At 40.7% G+C, this 27156-nt stretch overlaps 1 protein-coding gene across 3 annotated transcripts in view; it reads right to left on the reverse strand.

The window, feature by feature from the left end:
• The window catches only part of cntn3b (contactin 3b), a 74640-nt gene that overhangs the window by 35813 nt on the left and 11671 nt on the right, over positions 1 to 27156 (reverse strand). The window contains exons 2-6 of one of the 3 annotated variants that reach the window (XM_054783749.1): positions 24776 to 24912; positions 22116 to 22251; positions 9404 to 9579; positions 5073 to 5171; positions 1246 to 1449 (exon numbers count right to left, since the gene is read on the reverse strand). In XM_054783749.1, coding sequence (XP_054639724.1) covers positions 1246 to 1449; positions 5073 to 5171; positions 9404 to 9579; positions 22116 to 22251; positions 24776 to 24830 — 670 coding nt within the window. In that variant the 5' untranslated portion in view covers positions 24831 to 24912. The remainder of the gene's footprint in view (positions 1 to 1245; positions 1450 to 5072; positions 5172 to 9403; positions 9580 to 22115; positions 22252 to 24775; positions 24913 to 27156) is intronic. The other 2 variants (XM_054783750.1, XM_054783751.1) reach the window with 2 other exon arrangements.

Genomic DNA, 27156 nt, shown 5'->3' on the forward strand with positions numbered 1-27156 from the left:
AATATAATGATTGTACACTACCTGGAAAAAGTATGCAGACTGAGGCAAAAATTTGGAGTACATTTTCGGCGTTAACCGAAAAACATGCTAACAGGGGCATACGCTAACCAAGGTTACATTGTAAATATATTGTGTGGTAAAGATGGTTCGAACTGATTAGTATCGTCCCTATACTGGCCAAGTCTGATCCAAACACCCAAACTATCAAGTAAATACTCAGTTTCATGTTGTGCAAAAGGCCTTAAACAGACTTTAACAACGAAGAAACAGCTTTTCCAGGAGAAAGACAAGGCAAAAGTGCTTCATATACAAATAAAAGCTCAGTTTAGTTTTTCAGTTTATAAATAATAAATAAATGGGACTAAGAAAGATTCGAAAATGCAATTTTCGACGAAAGAATTATTTTCTTCCTTTTTCTTTTCGTTCTTGGCTCCGAAGGAGTCGGTGCCTCTCCAGCCATGAACCTCGCTGCACATCACCGGTAAAGAGTATGCAGAGGTTTCACAGTCATCTACTGCAAAGGAGAAAAGAAAGCCCCGACCAAAGCCATTCGTGGAAGAGCTCTTTGTGCACCTTCAACAAGAGCAAGAGGCTCTTCAGCACCGCCTCCATTATTATCGATGAAAGGAGGAGCAGACTGACAGCTGAGGAGGCTGAAATGTTAAATTGTTTTGAAAAACAATCTGGACCTCATATTGAGTCACTACATTGATATAACATCGGAGGGCAGGCACTGTGTGCCATTTTACACTGTCAGTTGGATGTGCTCTTATCTATGTGTCAAGTTACACTTATTTAAGTTATGGTCAAGACTGGTTTGAGACTTAGATTTAACATTTTGTCCAGTTTGTAGCTTTCATTTCATTCCATTTTATTTGGAATATTTGAAACAGGCTGCTAGGTGTGGTGACCAATCAAAAAGGCCATTAAAAGTAATGTGCAGCAGCGGCAGCATCGCATAACATGAATCATGCTGTGGGCAATTTACTTTCTTCCTTCAGGGAAGCAGAATATCTGAACATGGTGTTTTTTTATATCTATATTAACCAAAGTACATGCATACAAATCTACAGCTATAACAAAAAAAGAGAAAAGAAGGTTACATCCCCGTATCAGATTGGTATCGATATGGGCATGTATGGTGACAGGATTGGTATTGGACATGAAAACGTGTGGTCAAGCCTGTGTTCAAACATTTCCAGATCAATGTTCATCTGAGTAGTAAAGCTCAATTATTCAATTTACCATCACTTCTGAGGACCAGTGGTGTCGGAGAGCTTAATATCTTCTCCCTTGTGACGGTGTTGTTCACCACGCAAGTGTAGTTTCCCACATCTGAGGGTTCTACCTTGGCTATGTACAAACTTCCAGTCTCTTGTGAGATGAAGCGACGACTGTCTTGTTGGACAAAGTGCGGATATTGATTGAAGATCCATGCAAAAGTCAGCTCTGAAAAAGACAGTAAATGTTAAGGTGCACGGTCATCTTCAGCCTTGGTCACAACCGGACCTAGGCTTGTTTTGTTTGTGGACAACTTAGAGTAAGATCTCGACACGCATGGAGGACGTGCAAAATATCTGAACGTGTATTGGCCGCACTAATTATGTATGTGGGATGCGCGTGTGGTGCACGACACACATACGAGTCCACAAGTGCCAAGTATGAAAACATTGACATTTTGCCCAAAACTGACACCAGCAAAATGTACGAAAGACACACGTTGGCCATACGGACGACGCACAAAGACGTACGAAGTGCGTAAGTTTGTCTTGCAACCTGAAAACAACTAAAGCGCCCATAGAGTTTGTTTGACATGACAAAGAACCTCTGAGGCCCGTCTGGGACCAGTCTACGGCTCGAAAATCAACATGTCACACACGTTCTGCATTTTTCGGCACGTAGACCGGTCGTAGGAGCCCGTACGATGGGTTGTGACCAAGGCGTTATACACTGAGACAAAAAATAACTACTTGATACCCCGATGTACATTTACCCCCTTAAAAAGACCTGAAGAGTCCAGAAGAGCTACAGAATATCAACAGCAAAAACAAAATCCGGAAAAAAAACATGAAATACATTAATTTGTACTACAAAGCACGCACATTAGTCCTGCTCCTTCAGCAATAAAACTGGTGAGAAAGAGAACGAGACTGCTGTTGTCTCTGTAATTTGAAAGCAAATACAAGATAATACGTTATCACCCTCGCACGCGTGCACGCGACGGACAGGACACCTCAGCTTGGTTGATAGCAGGGATGGGCGATATGGCCTCAAATCCACATCACAAAATACATCACAGCCTCTTGACGATAAATGTCAGGATATATTTATTTCTTCTAAATTTAAGAAGCCATCATTATTTACAGAATGGTACAGAGTCTATAATTTTATCTCCAAAGTGGGCCGCGTTAACTTGCGTGATTGGTGTAATTCAATACAATCTATGAGTTTCCGCGCATGCGCTCTGTGACAGGTGACTCCAGTGAATCGTGAACCGCATGGATTCAGTGAGTCACGGAGGTGGACTTGTTGCGCATGTACGAGTTTCTCGAGTGACGTAGACGTGAGCGCTGAATCATACTTCAGCATCGCCGCCATACAGAGAAAACATACAAGATGGTTAATTCATGTCTAACGGATGCCAGCCAGCGTGGCTACGCAAGTGTACGTTGGTAAACCTCACTCCCTTGGCTTAAAGGGTCACGCTGGGTTGACAGTCTGGGCTTTTGGCCTGGCGGTCAGCGCTCTCGACTCCCATTCCAAAGGTCTTGTGTTTGAGCCTAGCGGGGGGTTGGCCGAAACAGGCGGGTTACACATGGTCAGCATGGAATACAGTCCAAAGAAGATCTCACGCCTTATCTTTCACAGGTAAGGCTGAAAAAAATACTTTTGATTGTATTTGGCCATTATAACATCATTTTACAAACAGGATTGTTGACTTTGTGGCACAATGCTGTGGATTCTCGCCATGAAACCAGCCTCCAAAGCTTTGTAGAAAGGCACTTTATTAAGTTAAGATAAGGTCCATTTTCTTGCATTTGTTTAGGGGCAGATATGTCACATCCAAACGTATCGCTGTGACCTGCCAACCAGTGAATTGTTTCCATAGTGAGTATATGGGAGTCTACGTGTGAGGGGGTTTTTGTGCATGAGTCCTATGACATGACTATGACTATGACACCCCACTTACTTTTGTGGTTGCCTCATAACAGCTTCAGCCAGTAAAAGGAATCAAGTTTACCATCACTTTAAGGCACCAAAACTTTATAATTTAAATCTGGTGAAGGACGAACAACTTTACGTAAGGGAATTAAACACAACTGCATTCGGTGGCATTCCCGTGATATGTCTGTGGTATATGTCTATATTCTCAGTCATCCAAGTCATAATCCGCAAAAGGTTGACTCGAGGCAACTGGATTCTTGTTGTTGGTTGAAGACATTTCAACTTTAATCCATCTCCAATTTGCATCTCCAAAAGGAGGGACATTCCTTTGAGGACAACAATGTCCAAATTCTGGATAGAGAGGACCGAGAGCGCTGGTATAGAAGAGGTGTGAAAGAAGCCATCCATGTCAAACTTGAAAGGCCCTCTCTGAACAGAGGAGGAAGTTTACACCATCGCCCTAGTCTGCTTACAGTCATCAGTCAAAGGTCACGAAGTGAAATCAGTGGCATGGATGGATAATGAGATGAAAAGATAGATTTCGTAGATGGTCTGAGGGTGAGAAGCAGCGATTAGTTGTAATGTTCCTTCGTAAGAGAAGAGAGGCCTGTCACGATGAATAAGTATATCATTCCGAGACGAGCACACTGCACAGATTTGCAGTAGCGAGAATGGGCTCTGTGTAGTCTACCACTTCTGAGGTGACGACTATTCAGTCAAAACAGGGAAGCAATGACTGTCAATCATCTCTCCGAGGGAGAAAATCTAAGCCTTCTGAAGGAGCGATTGTCCAACCTGGTTGAAGTGATGCTGGCACAATGTTGCTTCTGATTTGATAAGCAGGGACCATTACCTGAACATATTTCTTTCAGGAAGTAAACATACTTGCTTGGATACAACGCAGTAACCCTTTTCCAATCACAACACGACTTGTTCATACTGTTCATCCATTTTGAGTGGAGTTTGAGTTTGGTCAATGCAGTCGGAATTCTGCTTCAACTGTGCTGACAAGTCAGAAATTCCTTGTTCCTCCGCATTCAACAGTGAGTCAACCCACTCAAATCACACTTGAAACGGTCTTGATTCCCACAGCATATCGCCGGCTTTGCAGGTGTCAGATGAAGTTTATGTGCACAATCACTCCCTTCGAAATGAAAATGAATGACACAAAGCAAGCGAAGGGAAGGAGAATGACAACAAAAGAAAGCAACGCCAGGCCCCCACAGCTTCATTTCTGAAAATGGAATACAGACTAGTCCATTGGCTACAGCAGGCAACTGTGCATAAGCCTGCATCAGAGCAGAAAGCTGTCAAACTGTATTTCACAGAGAAAACTCTTGCCCATTATCCAATAGACCAGCTGCACAATGCAGTACACTCCAAACTGTTCTCTTGTGTGGGAAACTGGTGCTCCAATGTGCAAGCTACTGTATCAACGGAGAGACAATCTCAACAGCAGCCATTGTTCATGCCTCGCGGATGCCCACGGAAAGAGAAAAAAAGTTGCATCTTTATTTGGAGTGGAGAATTTTTAGCTTTTCTTCTTAAAAGCACATGTAAGGATGGGTGTGTTTTCATGAAATGCTCAAGCCCTTTTGTTGGATGTCACTGTCATGGAATTAGATGAGCATATTTCCACAAAACTCAAATGCCGAAAAAAGAAATCTTTGCCAGTAAATTTGTAAGAACAGGTGTACGACTATAACAAGGAAATTGGCTGTCATTACATTATTTTATTAACACAATACAGCTACAGTATCAGTTGAATTTGCTCAAAGAAAGCCAGCTGATGAATCTTTGCAAGGCTTATGAAAACTTAAAAGAAAATGAATAGATTCATGGACAGCTAGATTACACAATGAGTAGGAGTCATACAAATAACTGGGAAAAAAAGCTAATAAAGATACCTCCAGAGTGTGCAGGTGGGCCACATAACAGAACCACTCCTTGGCCTTCTCGGACATTCACTGTACTTCTCACTGTCTGCGTTCGGAAGTTTTCAAGATCTGAGGAGTGAAAAATCGTAAAGATTTTAGCTGAAAAGCATGAACTCAAATCAAAACACATGCAGTAATCCCTTGTTTATCGCGATTAATTGGTTCCAGACCCAACCCTAAGTGCGATTCCTTATTTATAAATGGAACATTTTCGTAGTTAGAGCATCGAAAACCTGTTTGCGACTTCTAAGTAGAGCGTTCAACATTATTAGACCCCTGTAGACATGAACTGACATCGCAATCACCCCATCCAGCAGACATAATAACAGAAAATAAGCCATTTACGACATAAATAACACTTATGCTCGTTGCTATAAATGTGTTCCCTGTAGGAGCACAGTGAGGGGCGGACAGGAAGTGACGTCGGGAGTTCAGAGTTGAGTTTCACTTTGCCATGGGTTACGGCTGCAACAGTAAACTGTGTTTTGATTAGGGATTATTTTGTCTGTTGTGAGATCATTCAAACCTGCAATAAACGCTGATGATTAGTGTAGAATACCACATCAATGTTTTGAATGCATCTTTTCAATGCCTTATATTTGTATTTAAGTTAATTTAGTCCTTTTTATGTCTGGTGGTGATGGGCGATGGACAGACAGCTATCTGCGCATACTCTCCCCAGCTTCCACGTATTCACTGAGTCCTGCATTTGGTGTTACACTTTGAGCTATGGGACTTTAATATGACATCAGTGGTTGCCCTGGGACATCTCCTGACAGCCTGTAATGCTTTGAAAGCATCTGGAGTGCTGATGAAAGAGATAGCTATAGCTCTACGTTTACTGTTTTGCACAAGGAAAAGATTAGGCAGCGCACGGACTGAACAAACACTAGGGAGCACGCATGAGAAATGAGTTTGCGCTGCCAGCAGCCACAAGTAACATCATTATTAAATGTGGTGTAATCTTGCACTTAAAAGCATTAGTCTCACCATCCATACTCGCAGCACAACCTATCACCTCCAAATTAATGAGCAGTTTATGGCAGATAAAACTTAAACGTGGGATGATAAACCACCTCTGACTTCATGACTGATGGAGGTGAGATGCTGCAGACCGTTCTCTAATCTGTTTGCAGCCTCTGGCTCACAAACTGGTGTAAGCCTTCCAAACATAAACAAAAGAAAGTCAGTGTGACAGATAAGGGAAATTAGAAGGGAGAAGATTATGGCAAGAAGTGGGACAGCGTGTTGGTAAGATTAATGAGCAGCCCTCTGATGACCGCAGTGGAATCAAACAGTGCCAAGTCACGACAGGACACCACAGAGGTCAAAGGAGGAGATGGCTGACTTGAAATAGAGACAGAGGTGACTTCCTTCTGATCTCAGCAGGCTGCCTTGGTGAGCCCAACACTTAAATGTACTGCATTTGCTAGAGAAGCTTTCTAGAAAAAGACAACTTAAATGTATTTCTAATCCTGAGGAAGCTGCTTGTTGTTTCTAATTCTCATAAAGCTGCTGGTTCAGTGAGTTTTAGTATCATTTAGAGGAATGGTACTTGTGCCCCTGGAAGTGCAGTGCTTAATATGATGCATGAGTGTTTTCATGAAATAATTCCTACATTCAGATCGCTATAAAGTGTTCAGTTAAAGCAATAGAAGTGGAATAGACCCCTGATTACGATGGGATTATGTTTAGAGAAGTGTGAGGAAATGAAATCATTTTGGGAATAATATAATTTATTTAAGTTCTGTCCTGTGATCTGAAATAGGTGCAATAATGTTTGCTGTCTTGGATGGGATTAATAGTCTGTCTATCATGTTTACAGACACACATTTGAGTATTTTTTTCAGCAAAGGCAGCGGAATGGGAGTGTTTTTGTCTCCTCTGTGTCACAGCATGTTGCCACTCGCTGCACTTTCTTAATTTTTGAGATCACTGCTGTGACTACCAAACACACCCAACATCCCGCAAAGGACACTGAGGGGGACAACCAGCATCGTAAAATGCACAGCATCATCTCCCCACACAAGAGCAGTTTCAATGGCAGATTACTATCACTGTCCTGCTCAACTGGAAGACTATCTATCTATCTATCTATCTATCTATCTATCTATCTATCTATCTATCTATCTATCTATCTATCTAATGTATAAATTTCTCCACCTCAACTAAGAGCGCCTCAATTTCTGTGTTACTAAATATGTTTGTTGGGTATTTTACTGACTGTAGTGATTCATGGTGAAGTGCCATTTGTCAGCAGGCTCATTGATATGAATTTTCATTCATGAGGTGCTTTGCATTGACTCTTTATGGTTGAACGTGGGCGTGTTGAGGACAGAGATATAAGGGGGACCCTGCGGCGCACATTTCCAGGTGGTGTGTGATTTATAAAAGGAAAATTGCTTGCGAGTGTTTTTTTCATCATTCATTTTAATTTCCAATACTGCATGGTCATGGGCGAACTGGAGTCTATCCCAGCAACCTTTGGGCGAGAGTTGGGGTCAATTGCAGGGCACACGCAGTGCAAACAACCCTTCACATTCACATGGAGTCTCAATTAGAGAACACGCATGCACAGGGAGAACGTGAAAACCTCACACAGTGAGACTCACAGATTCGAACCCTCAATCTCCTGACTGCGAGGCCGACGTGCTAACCAAGAGGCCACTGTGCGACCCCCACACGCCTTTTAAGTTTGTATTTTTGTGCGCACACAATTTTCGCTTTTGTGCACAGTAGGGGTGGAATGGTATTTGGTCTACGTTTTTTTTTGTGCATACATTTTCTCCCCAAAATCCCTTTTTATTGTTTATTGTTATTATTGAATCATTATAAAACGAAAACATCTTTTTTGACCGTTTATGGAGGTGATGTGTTCAAAACCATCGACGGCAGGGCCGGGAGGAGGTGAGGGGAATGTAGCTAAGGAGATCCACCCGTCCGAGTCGCCTCCGTGTATCGCTATCACAGTTGGGCGGGCGGCCGCGTGGCTGTTTCCCCAACTTTTAGGCAGGCTGTCCCTCACTTGAAATATGTACAGGGTGGGAAATGGGACATTACGTTGCAGGGAAGGCTTTCCGTCAACGTGGACAGGCATGAGCGCGCACACACACGCAGTGCAAAATGTATCGCAAAACTGCCGATCCATGAGGTGGATTGTCCCGTGCAGCCCGAGTACACACACAATTTTATAATCGAGACCCCAGTTCAGTTAGCCATGTTACAATTTGATGACACAAAATATCAGCGAGGGTAGAGATATAGCAATGTAGGGGAGCAGAAAAATATAGGTCGTCACAGCAGTGAACTGGCCACACGCTGTAAGTGCAAATGCTTGAGGCCTCAACTCACTGTAGCTGCAATGATTGCTTTGTAAGAATCTATGTCCCTTGTAGGACAAGGGAAAGGGAAGCAAGTAGTAATGCTCGCAATAGAGCCACGGCAAATCGAGTCTCCATTGTGACATCGTATGACTTGATTTGAAAATGTTGATAGAAACTTGGACTAATTTTCAAACAACTTTGTACGTGTCTGGAATATGAAGGGCAAACATAATCTCTATCGAGACGATGATAATTACAAAGACACTTTGCACTTTTTGAGCTGTCGCTCAATAACAATGAGCTTCAAAAGGACACAGTTGGAAAGGAGGCAGAGCATTCCTACATAGGCACGGCAGCATTACACAGAGAAAGTGCATCAGCTATACTGATCTCTGAGACCTCCCTCCCGTGCATTTGGCAGACAATAAATGTCAAGCAGCTCTACTCTTCACCCAGCCCCCACATGTAAGATTCACCAGAGAACTACACGGATAATGGCAGCCTCGCTCATGAGAGTAAATGAATGATTCTTCATCCAGGGGAATAATCAATAGTGTGTAAGTTTGATCGAGAAGAGAGGTGACTACGATTTCTATCAGGAAAAGAAGAACCCACGTCATTTCTGCTTGTGGTGTATGGCTGGCAGGGTTTTATATCTTTAAAATACACATCTTAGCCATGACTTGGGTTTGTATGGATCACAGTGTCTTGGCAAACTATGTGTCAGTTTAGATGTTGTTGATGCTGTCAGAGCTGGAACCGCTAATTGGAATCAATCCAGTTGAGAATCTGCCTTACCCACAGTATTTGTTGCATTTGGCATTTCATTCAATTACCATCAACCCCTCTAAAATCAATTCCAAGGCAATTTAAATAGCAAATGAAAGTAGACCAAGACCGCAAGCAAATTACATGCGTGTCAAATTGACCTACAAGAGATATCCAGATGTCAGAATGTCCGTGTGTGTTAGCACTCACATGCAAATTGGACGGTAGCCTTCCGGCTCAGGACGGACCCCCACGTGTTGAAGGCTTTACACTGGTATATCCCAGTGTCTTGGTCTTTGTCCAAGTTGCTAATGATCAAGTTGCCCCCAGACATGCGACGCCGGTAGTCATTCCCAAGATCGATGGGTGTTTCGTTTAGTGACCATCTGAAAAAAAGCAAACACAATCAGTAGCTGAGCCCCTAGGAGATGCACACTCAGTATTTATCACAACGATCAATACCTTTGCTCTGCTCACATCCAGCAGACAAGTTGGGGTAAATTGTTAAGCAGTTTGGCTTTAAAAAGGTTTAAGCTTTAGGTTCTTTTAAACAATTGTGAGTTTCAGGTGATGGATGATGATTTTGGCGGACAATTTGTGGTTTCTATCAAATGGCCTCAATATTAATTATAGTTGCAGCTAGACTGAATGTTCTGGTCCTTTTCTGGATGAATGCAATACTTAATTAGTATCTACTTTTGGTTACAATTAAGAAATAAATCAACCTTGTCTTGGTAGCAGTAATTAATTTGATATCATTAAGGTCTGTCAACAAAATAAGTCTTCAACTGCTCCTTTTAGTCAATATTCACGTCAATATTCAATATTCAAGTTCAACAAGTCATGCAAATTAGTTGAGAGTTCGCTCTCACACACACGATACGTTTCACTTTCTGTAAAGACAGATCACAGTACATCTGCCAAAAAAAACCTCGAAAAAGGTTTCACGTTCACACTAAGACACAACCTTGAGAAATGGAAACATTTTGAGAAAGTGAGAAAACATGTGAGAAGAACAGAGCAGGTGCATGTTTGCAGACGGTGGGGGGAATTCTGCGTAAATCTGTCTGAGACAGGACTGCGAGATGACAATTTCACCGATACACCGATCAATTTGATTTCCCCCTTCCAGGCAAACCTAACAGGCAGTTAGAATGATGCTTTGTGTTGTTATGAAACCAGTAAATTTCCCCTATTTTCCTGGCTGACTGAATACAAAAGACGCGTCTGTCTTTCATCTTGAAACCTGCATGATTCACCGTGCTCACACTAAGCCGCTCGTACTGGTCCCCCCTCCCGCTGGTCTGCTCTCAGGCTGAGCGTTTGCTTGTCCCATCATTACTACTCTGCTTTGCTGCAATTTCTCCAACTTGGTGGCTCATACACTGCTTTTGCTATTTCTACTGTGGAAGGTGTCTGCGGCCATTTGCACTCTTTGTCTTTCATTTACATTCGGAATTGTGCCGTTTATCTTTAAGAACCTGCAAGCAGTGATCGCATTACAGTCATTCTGTGACGTGGCTACGTTGCAGGCGTGCATGTGTAAGTTCATGGAGCCGTTCCCTAGACTACCTCCTTCAACCGTGCCAAAAAGGGGAAGCGTGTGGCGCCTGGACGCATGTCAGTGAGCTCACAGAGGCCAGACGTGCCGGACGTGGGTGTGACGTGGGCCCAAGCACATTCCAATTGGCCTGGTCTGGTACGGCCCAACAGTCTGTGGCAGCCACTTTCTCATTATTCCAGCGACGACGTTACTTTTGATGCCCTTTTGTCACAACAAAGTTAGACTTCTAAAAATATCTGCACACAGTGAAGATACTTAAAATAAAACATTTTGATATGTCTTTACTTTTAAAATGGACTTGTATGTTTTGCTCTTGTGCTTGTACCAACATTGTAGAATCAGCTGGAGTGAAATGGCAGAGAGAGCTGCAACTACCCAGCATGGTTCAACTTAACAGCAGAGAAGGAAAGCAGATAATCACCCCGTCATGCACTTCCTGCTGAAACATCTGAATTATACTTGAAAACCTCAGGAACCAAGTCGCTTGTTTTATGTATTTGTTGAACCCGTGTAGTTCTCCGGTGATCCCTCACCTTTCTCAGAATAATCCTTACCCCATGAGGTGAGATCTTTCATAGAGCTCAAGTGCGAGGGCGTTTGACTGATATCTTGTACTTCTTCCATTTTCATATTATCGTGCCAGTAGTGAGCTCTTTCTCACCCAACTACTTGTTCAACAGACAGGTGTAATTTGATATTGTACTGTACAGTACGTATGTTAGGGTTGAACGATAAACAGTTTGATTGAATATCTTGTTTGACAACCGAGAGATTCGCCTCTTTTGTAGCCGCCTCCTGCATTGATAAGAATCAGCCATAAACCCTTAGATGAATCGATTGTGGAGACATGCACCGGGTATCGTGACAGAATCAGTCAGATCAAAACATGTCTTTGAAACAGAGAGGGGGGCCTGACCTGCCAGTGAAAGGATTGTCGCTAGGCCTGTCACGATAACAAATTTTGCTGGGCGATAATTGTCCTACAAATTACTGTTGATAATCGATATTACTGACGACATTCATTAATTATATGGCATAATAATGCTAGTACATCATATCAAAAGCAATAAACTTTAATTTCTCAAGCGCATTTAAGATTGTAATTGGAATCTCAAGAGCTTTTAAATAAAATAAATTAAACATAATGTATTAAACAAAAAAAACTATGAAAATAAAAGGGACTCGCAGCAAAAATTGCACTTTAATAACAATAACAACCGTAACCAAAAACAATACAAAATACACCCTGTCTCTAGTAGGAAAAAAATAACACTCCAATTAAAAGCAAAGAGTATCAAGTCTCTGGAAAGCAAACTGCACTTGAATAAATAATGAACATTCCTTAACAGGAAGTCTTCACATATAGTGAACGACACTGTGAGTGTGCACCATTTTTTGCTGTTTTAATTTACGTTGCCCACCAAACACCTTGGTAAGCGTTGACTGTCGGGACGAAGGCTCTGCTGCACCTCCACCGGTAGCAGTATCAGTTCATGCGCTCATCCTGTTTATTCAGTGAAATATAAAATAGAAGAAATATTGGGGCTGTGGCCTTTGGCTCAGAAACCATCGCTTTTGTGCATCGCTTCATTCATATTCAAGTTAGCTGACGACGCTAACTTGTGCTAACACTAAGCTGGCGGACTTCTCTGTGTATCAACTCACTAGCAGTCCCGCCTACTGAGACAAAGAGTCAGAATGGTTTAGAGAAGGATTCACTCTCTCCGTTCCTTCAATAGAGAACCAACGTGCCCAGAAAGATGCAGAGTGAACCCTCTTGTCATCTAGCCTGTGTCGTAACGAGAAGAGCAAGAGGAAAACAAACGTGTGCACATGTCAATTTATTGAAAGTGATCAACTTCATTTATATTTCTTATTTGATTAATCGAGTTATAGATTATCGCCTAATTGTCGCGCATGCTACATAGCTTGCCATGACTGACGACAAGAATGGATGTAAATAGCAGCAGCCGTGCTAGTGCTAACTAGCTAATCACCGCAAAAGACTTTCAACACATAAGCAAAAAAAAAAGTTTGGAAGGTCTTTGTACTTTACAAGAAGGACGCGAAACTCGACAAAAGCCCCACCGTTTGTAGAATATGCAGATCAGTATCTAGCAACATATCTTGACCAGCCAGACCAACACAGGCACGTATGGTAGCTTATTTGCTTTTTAACTTGTTTACTTTGTAATGCTGCGCCTTTGTGACCTCGTGTTGAAATCACCATGCTCAGTCTGAAATGTTGCACGCTTGTTATTGTTATGACATTTTGAGTATTGGATCGTTTACTTTTCCAAGCTACAACAGCATTTTCATTGCACCCATGTGATGACAAATACTGCTATTTACTCATCTTTGCTTGGACACATTTTTGCCACTTCTAAAGAAATGTGTCTTTATTTAAAGGGCTTTGCACTATTTATTTATTTATTATTATTGACTGGACTGATGGCTAAGACTTGCGTTTTTTCATTTTATATATATATATATATATATATATATATATATATATATATATATATATATATATATATTGATCCCATCAAACAAAGATGTTCATTCAGCAAGTCTTTTTTGGTCTTTGTCTAAAAAAAGAAATACATTTGATATGTTATTCTGTTGACTTTATTTCTGCCAGTGCCTTACAGCATACTTGGGGATATGATTTGATCTTTTACACATTTGATACTACTGTAAGAATGCATAATATAACTGGCGTCTTTATTTCAGAACGTAACTTTAATGTCTACATTAACGGTAGAATCCATTCAAACACACACATATACATTTATAATAGGGGTGCCACGAGACACCCAACTCACGAAACGAGGCGATGCACGAGATTGGGTCCATGAGTACAAGAGGAGATGAGATTTTAACATTCATTTTAAGAAAAGTTTTTTTTTTTATTATTTAACCATGTCACAAAACAATGCAACTACATTTTGAAATGTTTATTTATGTCCCACAAATTGATGCTAAACGACAACAACATTTTTTAGACCAAATAAAGCACTGTTGTAATACTAATAATAATAAGAAGAAGATGCAATATTTCCTTTAATATCATCTTTATCATCTTTCATTGTGTGAAGTTGTGGAATTGGCGCTTGATGACGTATCGTACTGTTTGCCAAATGCTGGCTTTTCAATGGACGTGTCAGCATTAATAGTGGCAGCGTGTAGTTGAACAATGCCGTGTCAATGCTTTGATGGACTTGTCTTTGTCTATTTTTGCCAAGGCTGTCCAGCTGTCCTTTGATATTTAAAATAAAAAACGATTTATAAGTGACAAGTCTTTGTGTTTTTGTATTTATTTTGTGGTTATGCATAGTATGCCTTTCTGCTCTATTTTTCCACTTTTGCTGGGTTTTTGTTTATTTTATTTCTGCAATGAGCCACTTTCTACAGATGGGCCCTGCTCCACACTTTGGACACCAACGGTTGTGTCGCCAGCAAGGCCAGGTGTTGTCAGGTGATGGAGGAGTGTGTCCAAGCTCTGCCCTCTTGCCCTGTGCTGGTTAGGGTGGGTTGCATTGTGGGAAGGTTTTTGACCCGCGTTGCTCGGAGGTACGAAGATGGAGCTCCACTCCAGTTCGGCTGCACGGCGGATACTTCACCTTTGTTGACCACTTGTATTTAGTTACCCAGTATGCATGATGCTTAAAGCACTTCCTGTCTTTCACTTTTAATGTGCACCCTTGCTCACTAAGTGTAGCCACCATGTTGCTTTGTTGTCAACACGGATCTCTTCCACGTACAGCAGTCACGCGCAATCAAAAAGGCACAGACGCTGAGTTAGCTTTATTTGGGCACTCAATTTTGAGGAACTATACAGTACTGGCGTATGAAAACTGAGGTTTGACCCTTAATACAAGAAAATTCAAGCCAGGATTTCAAGGACCGATACAGTACAATGTTATGTTCAATACTCTTTGAAAACAGAGGCAAAATTTTGGTGAACATTTTTGACAAAAACCAAATCATACAAACCCTGGCGCATATGAAAACTGAGGTTTGAGTGTTTATATAAGAAAATCCAAGCCATGATCACCTATACCCTAACCAGTAATCAGATGGCATAACACCCTGGCCCATGGAAGAGATGCAAGCCACAGATATTAAGCAAGAAATCCACCCACAAAGGAGGGTTCCACTCCACGTCCAGCATCCTCAGGCTGTACACAAAGCAAAAAGTCGGTGGCCGAGCATCACAGGCACTATCCAGACAACGGGCCTCTAAGAATACATCAAGAAGATGGCCCCCACGGACGCCATGCTAAGAGAATGCCTGACAGACACCAGGAGGAGGAGCCAGGTGGGCTGCCACGGAAAGACAAATCCCTGCATGGCATGTACCACCGACCGATTGAAGAGGTGGCTGACATTCGAAAAACATACCAGTGGCTGGAGAAGGCTGAACTGAAAGACAGCACATGGCACTAATCATGGCAGCACAAGAACACGCCCTAAACACACATCAATAGGGGATGGGGTCTACAACATCTGGCAGGACCCCCGGTGCAGACTGTGCAAAGAAGCCCCAGAGACAGTACAGCACATCGCAGCAGGGTGTAGGATGCTGCCAGGGAATGCATACATTGAGCAGCATAACCAGGTCGCGGGAATAATGTACCGTTACAAGTGTATCAAACATGAACTGGAGGTCCCAGAATCAAGTGGTGGTAGACAAACATCACAGCGGTGGTGACAGATGTAGTAATCCCGATTGATAGCAACATCTGAAAAAAGGAACAGGAAAAGATGGAGAAATATCAAGGAAGAGCTTGAGAATATGTGGGAGGTGAAGGCTGGAGTGGGCCAGTTTTGACCTGGTCACGGGGGGCGGTAACCCCCAAGCTACGCAGAACCCTCAAGCCTCTGGTAGAGGACTGGAGCTTGAAGGAGACACTGCTCAGGTGAGCGAGATAACATATTTTTTGTATAGCAGTTATATACTGTAGCATGATCATAAAGAGTACTCCTTATAGAGTATACTGTATGTAAGTAGTTGATCCCCACCCGCCAGGTAACAGTCAATCACCCCTGCTCTGGAGCTCCAAGCAAGATCTCACCTCATGGGGTAAGATTACTCTGAGAAAGGTGAGGGATCGGGCCAGAATCACATAGGATGAGCTTGTTATTGATTGTAAGGGAGCTGCGACAGTCTCCAAGCAACCCATAGGTAACACACTTTGCTGTCAAGGATTGAGATCCTGCAGTGCCCGCAAGGTCCCCCGGCTCAACAATACAAATGCATAAGCCCATTTGAAGGTTTTCAATGCATACCTGATTGATTCAGAGACGACTCTGAGAACACCATCCTCACCGTCGAACATGGAGGTGGAAACATTTGCTGTTTCTCTGCTAAGGGTACAGGAAAAACCACCGCATTGAGGGGCCGTATACCCTGGAATTCTGAATGAGAACCTCCTGTTCTCAGACAGGCCAGTGAAGATGTGAAGATGATTCTTCCAGCATGACAATGACTCAACTGCAAGAACAGTCTCAGCTCCGCGTCCCAACAAGGCTTTGCTGGTTGATCAAATGCTCACCTCGCTCAATCAAGTACAAGTTGATTTAGAAATGTGTGCAGACAAACCAAATTGTCTGACGCATCATTTAAAAAATCTCATAAGCTCATGGGTCAAAAAATGGTGTCATTACTGTGTTTTCTGCCCCAGTGCTGTGACACAATGCCGAACAGCAAACAAATATCTTAATTTGACACACCCTCACGTCAATGATCAATTATCCCTGGTGCTAAGCCATATACACAGCTAGAGCCATAAATCTGCTTGAAGTAACATTACATGATAGCAGACCATGCAGCGTTTTTTTCCCTATCTTTTCCAATCACTGAGGTGTCCTTGATCTTGTGTTACAGCAGATTCATAGTAAACACAGTGACAGGTGTATTCATAAAGCACAGCTCTCAGCTCTGGAGTGTGCGCCAGCGCTTCACTGGGCTATTTATCAAAAGGGACTCCTTCATATACTTGGAATATCGAAAATGGGTGAGAGAGGGCCTTGGACTACTGACTAGTGATTGAGCAATAATCCTTCTGGACCTTCACACAACATCTTCAAATTCAATAAAATGTTCAAATCATGTATTCACAGCCGATCCATGTTTTTATATTTGTAGTAATAGCCATATTTACTGCAGCAATTCCAATCTCGGGACGAGTAGCGTACCATGATGGTACCAGTGGTGACATAAACAGTAGTAACTAGACCGAAAAACAAAGTATTTATTGTATCGGTGCCTCATTTTGAATTAACAGTTACTATTAATTAATAGTTACTAGGGCTGTCAAACGATTACCAATTTTTATTAAAATTAATCACAGTTTTCAAATAAATGAATCAATATTATTCACCATGTGCAGCTTTGTGTTAAATACGCCCTGTTTGCTGTATTTTATGACAGGGCAGGATTATATATCTTTGTACGTAGTAACAGCTCCAAATGAACAGGAAAGTGTAGTCAAGCTAAAAGACAGCAAACGTCTAAAAGTCTATTTAGCTAACACTGGTTTCTCTAATAGTAGCAGAACACATTTTAACAGGGTTATTATGAGCCATGATGGGTTGCGTGAAAAGACACCACGTAACGTAAGTTGAATTCACATATTCTGAGTGTAGATATATTTTCTGGAACTTCTGAGTATGTTTAAATGCAGCAAATTGTGCTTCCGCAGTATGAGTTACGCTAGTGACTGATAAGAATTTTCACTTACTGTTTTTCTTTGTCTTTCAGTTTATTTAGACCACTCATACACGCATAATAATAAAAAGAAGAATAATGTTCGGCGTGTCCGTGAACACACCTCACGGTCATCTGGTGACATTGAGGAAGTGTTCCGATCACGAGCGGACGAGACGTGTTGGCGGTACATACTGTATATGGTGTTGGAATTAAGCTGCTGTTGATGTGCTCATGTCAGAATAAAGTTATTAAAAAGTGCCAGACTCTGTGTGGGGACGCTACTGTGACCCCTTCTGCCGTCATAAAAGAGAGGTGTGGCTTGACATGATGCGCATGCGTTAATTACGCTAAAGATCTTGAAGTAATTCATGAAATGAATCAGTCACCGCCATTAACGCGCTATTTTTGACAGCCCTAATAGTTACTATTAATTAGAGGTGATGACGCAAGTGCAAGCTAAAAGATGTGCTGTGAGAGCAATTTTAATCCATAAAAACAGCCATAAGGTGGCAGAAGTGCATTAAATAAGAGCTCGGCAAGCACATGGGTGCACACACACTGTTTAGCTCCAAATGTGAAAATTGTATATACTGTACTTCATGGTGTTATATTTGTTGAAAATAAATTGTTATTTTGATGTATTATGTTGTGGCACAGTTGTTTAGATATTTGCGCTGTCACAAAAGCAAACATATTTTTGTCAAAGTGAAAGTTATGCTAGAAATGTATCTTTTCACAAAAAGCTGTCTTTCTCCCTTTTTTAGTTGGGAACTGATATTTTCCTGAAACGTACCTATGTTCTACTGCTGATTACTAAAGAACGGAAAAAGGTACAAACTAACGTTTTTTTCAGATGAAAGATAGGAGTCTATTCTTTCTTTTGGTGGGTTCCATGTTTACATAACCATACAACACAATATTCTGTGTGCCTTGAAAGATCAGTCAAAATCGTCTAAAATGGCCGCTACTGAAGGGTTGTCTTTTGAAACATGGCTGGGATTGAATGAGTTAAGCACCAGTGCTGGTTCAAGAGTCCCAATTTGGCACCGGTGTCAGGTAATATGTAGGAGATACCCAATCCTGCTCATTATACTCATCGCCAGTTAGGTCTTCCAGTAGTTGTAGAATGTCTGGTTGCTTTGTCTTGTAAGCTGACGTGTCAACAATTAGATTTATCGCAAAAATAAATTGGAAAAACTCTTTTTGAATAATTTAACCACTATCATTTAAAGTTCTGTGGTGATACGTTGATTTTAATGAAAACCCAGAGAAATTAAATGCCAGTGCTGAGAAATGATCTGATCTAAAATACCAATAAAAGAAATGAATAAGTACTATAATATAGTACTGCGACAAGGCAGTTCAACGGTGTTGCGCCTCGATGCGGTTTGGGTTCCAATAAAATATTTTAAGACACCTCAGCAGTGCAAGAATGAGTCCAACATTGGATTCCCAATTATATCAATACTGTTTATGGACTATGCATGGCTCACATATATGCAATAAGTCACATGCTCTTTTATTAGGGGAATCTCATACTTGGTTCAAAGCTTTCGATGTTTCAGTCCCATTAATAGTGAAGTAAACTGTAAGGAATGTATACTTTATATTGTACCATCAGGACAAAAAAGTCCTCTCCTTGCCCGAGGGGAATAAAGTCAGAGACCATCAGTGTCAGAAAATGTGATGCAACCCAAAAACAACTCATTCCTCCGAGAAAAATTAAGGAGAGAATTGTGTGTCCTTAAAGGAATTACTAGACATGTCAGTCTTTTGTATTAGAAATGTTCTAAATCAAACCCTGTTATTCATTTTATGGGTAGTTAGTTGCTGTCTGCAGCAAAGACTGCGTGCCGAGCCATTCGACATGTGGCATACTGATAAAAGCATGGGCCAAAAAATGGTAGAAGGCTTCTAAATTGTCTGTTGGAATGAATGTGAGTTTGAATGTTTGTCTGTCCCTCTGTGAGAGTCCTGTGATTTACTGGCGCTCAGTCCGGGGGCCACCCCACGTCTGACTTCAGTCATTCGTTTAGTATTGTGCAACCGTGGTCAGCGTCATGAATCCATCCTAAAAGGTCAGACTCAAAATGAACCGTACTCTAACCGAATCAGTTCTTAATGCAAATCCAATGAATTCATTCCAGAAAGCCACACATGTCAACACAAAAGACATTTCTATAGTTTCCCGGTTATTGTTTTACATCCAGAAAACTACTTGAAACACATTTAAATGATAAAAGAAAGGGTTAAATGAACATTTAAGGTCATTCGAACGTGATTCTTGCCAATAGTGTTGGACAGTGTTGCAAGTGCCAGCACTTTGATAAAGAAGATGAGAAACACATTTGAATTCAAGAAATAACTCGTGGCAAAACACAAAGGTGGTGTCTGTGCTGATCTCGCTGCCACATCACACGTCTTCAGCGCAATAAAAGTAGCCATAAATGTTCATTTATTGATTTTATTTTATTAACTCATTCAACACCGAAGACGCTATATTTTTACAATCCCAAACAACATATTTATACGTCTTTTACTTATTTTTTTTGCGAGAGGCAAAAAGAGGTGATGACGCATCTCCCCACTAATGGATTTCACTTCAGAGCAATTTTAAGCCATAAAAACGGCCACAAGGTGGCAGAAGTGCATTTGAGAGCTCATGCGGACGGACAAAACACTCATGACAGGAAGGAGGGAGTGGGAGAGCGTGGAGGAGTGTAGCGTGCAGAAGGTTACGCATTGTAGGGAAACTTTAACGCATGCAAACGTGCATACATACGTAGTTCAGTTCCAAATGTGAAAACTGTAAATAGTTCATGGTGTTATATTTGTAAAGAAATTGTTGTTTTGATGTAAAACAACCCCTTTCTTGTGTTGTTTATGTTGGTAAAGTTGTTTTGATATTTGAGTTGTCACAAAAGCAAAAGATATTTGTGTCATAGAGTGAAAGTTATGCCTGAAATGTATCTTTTCATAAAAAGCTGTTTTTTCTGTCTTTTCTAGTTGGGAAGTGATATTTTCCTGAAACGTTCCTATGTTCTACTGCTGATTACTAAAGAACGGAAAAAGGTAGAAACAAACTTCTTCTTTTCGGATGAAAGACAGGAGTCTAATGTTTCTTTTGGTAGGTTCCATGTTTATATAACATAGAACACAATATTCTGTCTGCCTTGAAAGATCACTCAAAATCGCCTAAACTGGCCGCGACTAAAGCGGTTGTCTTTTGAAAAATGGCTGGGATTGAATGAGTTAATAACGTGACAAGATCCATGCAATATCACACACTGACCGGGAAATGTACGGAGCTACCTCTTGAGGTAAATTTCCGACGTTAACTGAAAAACACGCTAGCCGGAGCGTACACTAACCAAGGTTCCACTGTATTGTATACAGTAATTGTAAAAAATTTAACTTAATAATATTTAATTACTAAACTAAAACACTGAATTTGTTTACAATTACATTTTTAACACAAGATCACAATCGTTGCACAGTTATTTTGTATGACCATAAAGAACCTGGAAACAAAGAACATTCTGAATCAGAAAAGGAAATGCAGCTCAGATTGCCTGACATGTATTACGATACATCTGTTGTTTCTTTTTCAGCACACCATTCCTCAGATATGTTAAGTGTTCAAAGTAATGTCACTCACAAGGTTACTGCCTCGCTCTCCTGCTAGCTGTGCATCTACTGTGCATGGTGCTGACCAAGCACCGAAACACAATCTACCACAGCACCGCAACCAGATGCCTTTTTCACGCATAATAGAAGAGAGATGGCACAGAAAATGAACAAAATAGGCAGCGATATTTGTTTTCTCCTAAATTGTCACTTTGGCTAAATCATAACCCTCGCCACATTTTTAATAAAGTCAGCCTCACGCATATCTGAGGTTTTGGAAACGTTATCAGCTCCCGTGGCAGTCCCCTGACTCCAAGTGCAACCTCACTGCTCAGCTTTCATTTGGAAAATTCCTATTTGGGCCGATGCTCTTAAACCCTTTCTTTTGTGCGTATAATAACACAACCTGTACCCTCGTGAAAACAGCAAACACAGTTCAGTGCAATCATTGGTGATGCAGTTGTCAAGTACACATCAGATTTGCTTTTGTGGGGGATGCACAAACTCATCCGGAAAGCCGAACAAGTTCTCATTTGTAACCGTGAGAGACAGGAGGACACTGAACAAACTGCTTTCCATCATGGACAACACCACCCACCCACTCCTTGGGACAACAGAAGGGCAGCAGAGCTCATTCTCCAGCAGACCCCTCCAGTGCCATTCCAACAGTGAACGCTACAGGACTTCATTCATTCCACACGTCATCCAGCTCTACAATACCTCACCTGTCTGTACAAGATCATTCCCAGCATTATTGCGCTGTACTGTCTGCCATCCCCTGTATGAAGTGTAAATTGACTTGTATTTACCTATATTTTTACACACTATTTGTAAATATGCAAATCTTGTTCATCTTATATTCTTTTTATTTTATTAAATTTTATTCATATTGCACTGCATTTTATTTAAGAGTGTTTGTCTTTTTATTCTGGAATTGAGCTACCGTAACCAAGCAGTTTCCCTTGTGGGTCAATAAAGGCTGTCAAAGTCAAAGTGTATGAGATGAGGTAACTTACCTGTACTGCGGAGGAGGGCTGCCTTCTGCCTCACACATAATGGTGGCCTGTCGGTTGGGGGAGCTGATGGGCAAAATGAGGTCACTCGGCTCTGTCCTCAATCTAGGCCCTTGAAATATGACATCGTCTGTACAGACTACAGAGAAGGGAGAAAGTCAGAAAGATTGTCTTTTGGACCGTAAGAGGACAAATAGTGAATCTTGCTGGAATCCAGTGTACAAGTGTATTTGGCATACATTAGTTTTCTGGTTGTTTTTCTTCCTTGTTTTTTGCTATCATGCATTGATTTTTCATTGAACAGGGTTGTGCTTTCCAAGAATAAATGCACTAGAACTATTCCCTTGTTAGGGTGTGTGTATATTATTTGCTTATCTTGCTGCGAGGAAAATACATTCCACTTATCTTCAGCTTTAACTGCACATGCAGACATATTTGCCTCCACGATATCACCCCACTTCAGAATGCAAATGATTCAAAATGTTGCAAATAAGTCATACACTGTTTACATTACTGTGAAAATACTACACCATGCATTTGAGCAGCGCATGAATAAATGCGCGTTGTAATAATACAGTGGTTGAGGACTGCTGCAGTGTAAGGTCTCAGCAATGAATAATTCCTTGTAAGCAATGCAGCTGATAAATAAAGCAGAGTGATCCATTTTCAGATAATCTATGTCAGACGCTGCCTGAGCCACTTAACTGAGGCTGTAAGGCTGTACACATCCTTCAGAGCTTCAAAGTGAGGGAGGTGGAACAAAATCTGTTGCAAATGAAGGCAGAGCCAGCAGGCAGCCAGAGATGAGCTAATTAATGTCATACCGCTTACGCACTGTATCATATGGCTCTTAGTTCTACCCATGGAATGTATTAGATCAATAACACATTTCATAATGTGATGGACTGATGTTTAGCTGCATCCCACTGAGACACATTAGACATTTTAATATTGTTTAAGACAGGCTATACAGAGGTGAATAAAATGCAATTTTAGATGTAGGAGCTGCGGTGATTTTCAAGGGTTTTGAAGCATGCAATCTCACCACCTCAGAAGACAATTTGAATAATACGGTATTTACAAAGTCATCTGCAGGGAGGTTGTTATTCTACCCTGGTCTCTCTCGTCCCAAGTGGCCACAAGGGCAGAGAGAGGAACATTGTTGAATAGAAGGTGCCTAAATGAAGGGCTCGGCTCGTCGCATGGATGCTGATAATGATCTGGAAAGTCCATGAACAGGAATGGGATTGAACACCCTGTTGTCCCTGACAAGATGTTGCTCATGTGCAATCGGACAATACCCCCCGGAAGGTGAAGGACAATGTGCCGTTCATAAAGGTTGCTTTTATCACTGCAGTCTTATTGGACATATCTCACGGTTATTAACTGCCACACTAATTACCGTATTCCAGCGCTCCTCAAATAGTGGGGCGGGCCCCCCTTGGAGGGGCGAGGGCGGTTGTGAGGTGTCTGGTGGGTGCGACAGGCAGGGGTAACTCTACTCATAAAATGTCTTCAAGGTTGGCAGGTCTGTTGGTGCTTGAACGGTACCGGCGCCAGCACCGCATACAGTGGTTTGTACAGACAGATCAATTAATAATACAGGTTCTCCATAGTAGTTCAAATCAGTGGTATGTGAAAAAATGTCCCCTAAGGGGGTGTGACAAAAAATAACTGAGAACCACTGCCGTATTAGAACATTTACATTTAATGTATGTGTTTTTAAACAATCGATGATTAATCGATTATCCAAATAATCGACAATTATTTTGGTACTTGAAACTTTTTTTCCTCAAATTGCGTTTTGGAAAATTTTAAAAACTTGATGTACACTGTTTGACCAGAAAACATTCACCACCTGCATTGAACTACGAACTGTAAGTAGGTAAGTAAAACTGCAACAATTAATCAATGATTAATCGATGAATTAATCAACAACAATTTTGGTATTGCATTCATCATTTTTTTATTTAAAAATGTAAATATCCTCTGATGTCAGCCTCTCAAATGTGAATGGCAGGGGTGTCCAAAGTGCGGCCCGTAACCATTTGCAGCCTGCGACTAATTTTCTCGGCACATTTTAAAATGCAATTAAACAAGGAAACAAACCAAAAACACCAACAAAAGTGGAAAAAAAGAGTAGCAATTTTACAAAGTAATAGAATAAGTCATAAAATAGCATAAAATCATAATAAAATGAGAACAAATGTTGAAATATGAAATAAATGTTGAAGTCGTAATATTAGAAACAAAAAAATTGCAGTTTTTGGAAAAATAAGTTGAAAAAAATGTAGCAAACAGCTGTGATGCAGGCTGTTTCTGTTAGCATATCTGCATGGGTTGGTCTTCAAAATGTAAGTGGCCCCCGTATTGTTTGATTTTATCGCATGTGGCCCTGCAAAAAGTCTGGACACCCCCGTTCTAGGGCCTAATTGATTAGTTGATAAATCGAAACAACAAGCTTCAGATTAATCAGCTAAGAAAATAATCGTCAGTTGCAGCCCTAATTTTTATTCCTGACTTATTCATGAAACCTCCCCCAGGAGCATGCATCCAGGACCGATGCAGAATAAAATGCAATGAGAAGCGAGTTTGTGTGATGTGCTACAAACTATGACAGCATGGACAATGTTTATCATGACGAATGTGCTAAAATATCTTACCTGCAAGGCATCCCGTGATTGATAGGAGAACAATTTGTTTCCATGGAAACATCATCTTTAGTTGCAGAGGGCTAATGGGACTCTCATCCAATTACTTGTGAATGCAATGCTCTCCTTGTGAATGCAAGAATTTTAATCTGAAGGGAAAGCAATTACACGTGTTTAAAATGTCACATTTTGATAAGAATACAGCAAGCATTCACTCAACAAAAGAAGCATAATTATAGCGCTGCAAGACCGGCTGTTATTATTTTGGAGTCAAAATATGTGAAGTGAGTCTTGAGGAAGTCGGAAGCGACATGGGGAAAAACAGCCGAAAATATCTGGGATGCAACCCGTCAATGCAATTTTCAGGTGGCACTGAAGAAGAAACAGCTGCTTAATGGGGATGTTTTCTTTGGATATGCTTGTTTCTCATCCTGCCTAACAAGCTCATATCTGCAGTTCAAAAAAGAGAAGCGAGGAAAGGAATGAATGACCTCAAAAGACACTTACTGTCTCCCTATTTGACTATTAATAAGAACTGGCAGACTGTGTGTACCAGCACTCTGCAAAACGCCATTTCACACTTCAACAAAGAGTTTGGTGTGCAGTGCAAGGAAGCAAACTGCATTTCTACCCATGCATCACTTTCCCTTTCAACACAAAGTGTAGACAACAATAAAGATTACGGTCAAAGTAAAGAAATGGTCTCCCAATCACTTTCACCTGTGAAACGGGTGTCTTCAATGCCTCTAGCAGAGTCGGGCCCACCCAAAGTGGTGTCCTACGCAACTTTTTATACGGCAGTCTCCTCCATCTGAGAGTTACAAAGCTTGCAAAGAAAATGGATGGCACTGCTTTTACCGCTATCTTTCATTTGTAAGATAAGGTGTCACCCATTATTAACAAGTTCCAAATAAATACCAAAAAATATGAAATAAAATATAAATACCCACAAAGTAAAAACCCTTTAAATAAGTGAAAAAGTAGTATAGTAGTATTAGAAATACAAATACAGTATAAGCATCAAACAATTTAAATAACCACATATTTTGCATATTTTCCCCACACCTTACCCTTGGCAATATTAAGCTACATTTACACCATAGAATAATTATATACGAAAACTAAATAAAATAACTTTATACAGAAGTTATGAAAAATAACTATACAATGATATGCAAATCTATGTACAAAAGTGATGGGATGAGGGAGATTTATTTGTTATCGCTTGTAGTAATATAAATTAGGCATTGCTTTACATTTGCATCAATGTGAGCTTTTCCATTTTAATACAGTCATCCCTCATTTATAGCAGTTAATTGGTTCCACACCCGACTGCATTAAATGAATTTCCGTGATATAGAATTCAATTATAATAAACGTAATTTTCTTGTAGTTAAAAAACCTGTTTATGACTTTCTAAATACAGTTTTTGACATTATTAGAGCTCTGTAGACATTAAATAACACCCTTGGTGTCGCATTTACACTCCTATTATTCAATGTTTACAACACATTGCGCAACTCTTACGTTGCAGAGACTGGAGACGGCCAGCTAGCGAGCTAGTGAGCTAACCAGTTAGCCTCACATTTATTTCTTCTAAACTTAAGAAAAAGAAAAAAAACTTACCACTTCCACACAGAACTTTTTTTCACTCTATCATGTCGGACATGGCTGACTTCATGACTTCATGCAGAGTTAAGGTAACGTAATGTAAGGTCATTTTTCAGAAATGTTTTGTGTCTTTACTGCTGCTTAGTGACCAGAATATTACGTATCACTTGTATTTCAATATGTTTTGACTACTAATAGACCATAGTCTACCACGAAACTGCGACCATTTATTACTTAATTTATTTCTGAAAGAAGAATGTAGTGAGGGAGCGATAATCTAACTACGATATTGCAAGGGATGACTGTAACAAGTTTTAATTTTTTATTTTAATATAATAATATTGAAGGTCAATTTTTCCCCACTTTCTGGTGCCCCATGGAGGCCACGGCGCCACTTGCGTCCATCTATATTGCCTACTTGCGATATTACATGTTTCGGATAATAACCAAAAACAAAACTGAAATATTTTTTTTCTTGAATAGATTTTTGAAAATTGAATTTGCACTTGATGCCTGCCCCAAAAAGCATTCACCACCTGCATTTAACTAAGCAAACAGGTAAATAGAACTGTAACAGTTAAATGGGTGATGAGTCAATTAATTCATCCACAACTATTTTGGTATTACATTAATTCCACAGTTTTTTTGATTAAGAAGTGTAAATAACCTCTGATTTCAACCTCTTAAATGTGAATATTATTACATTTTCTTAGTCATCCCTGGAAGCAGAGCTTTATTCTTCCAACCAATATCTTAGATATCTAAGATATTCACACGCATCA

This window comes from Dunckerocampus dactyliophorus, chromosome 8 (genome assembly GCF_027744805.1).
Source record: "Dunckerocampus dactyliophorus isolate RoL2022-P2 chromosome 8, RoL_Ddac_1.1, whole genome shotgun sequence".
NCBI classification, from domain to species: domain Eukaryota; kingdom Metazoa; phylum Chordata; class Actinopteri; order Syngnathiformes; family Syngnathidae; genus Dunckerocampus; species Dunckerocampus dactyliophorus.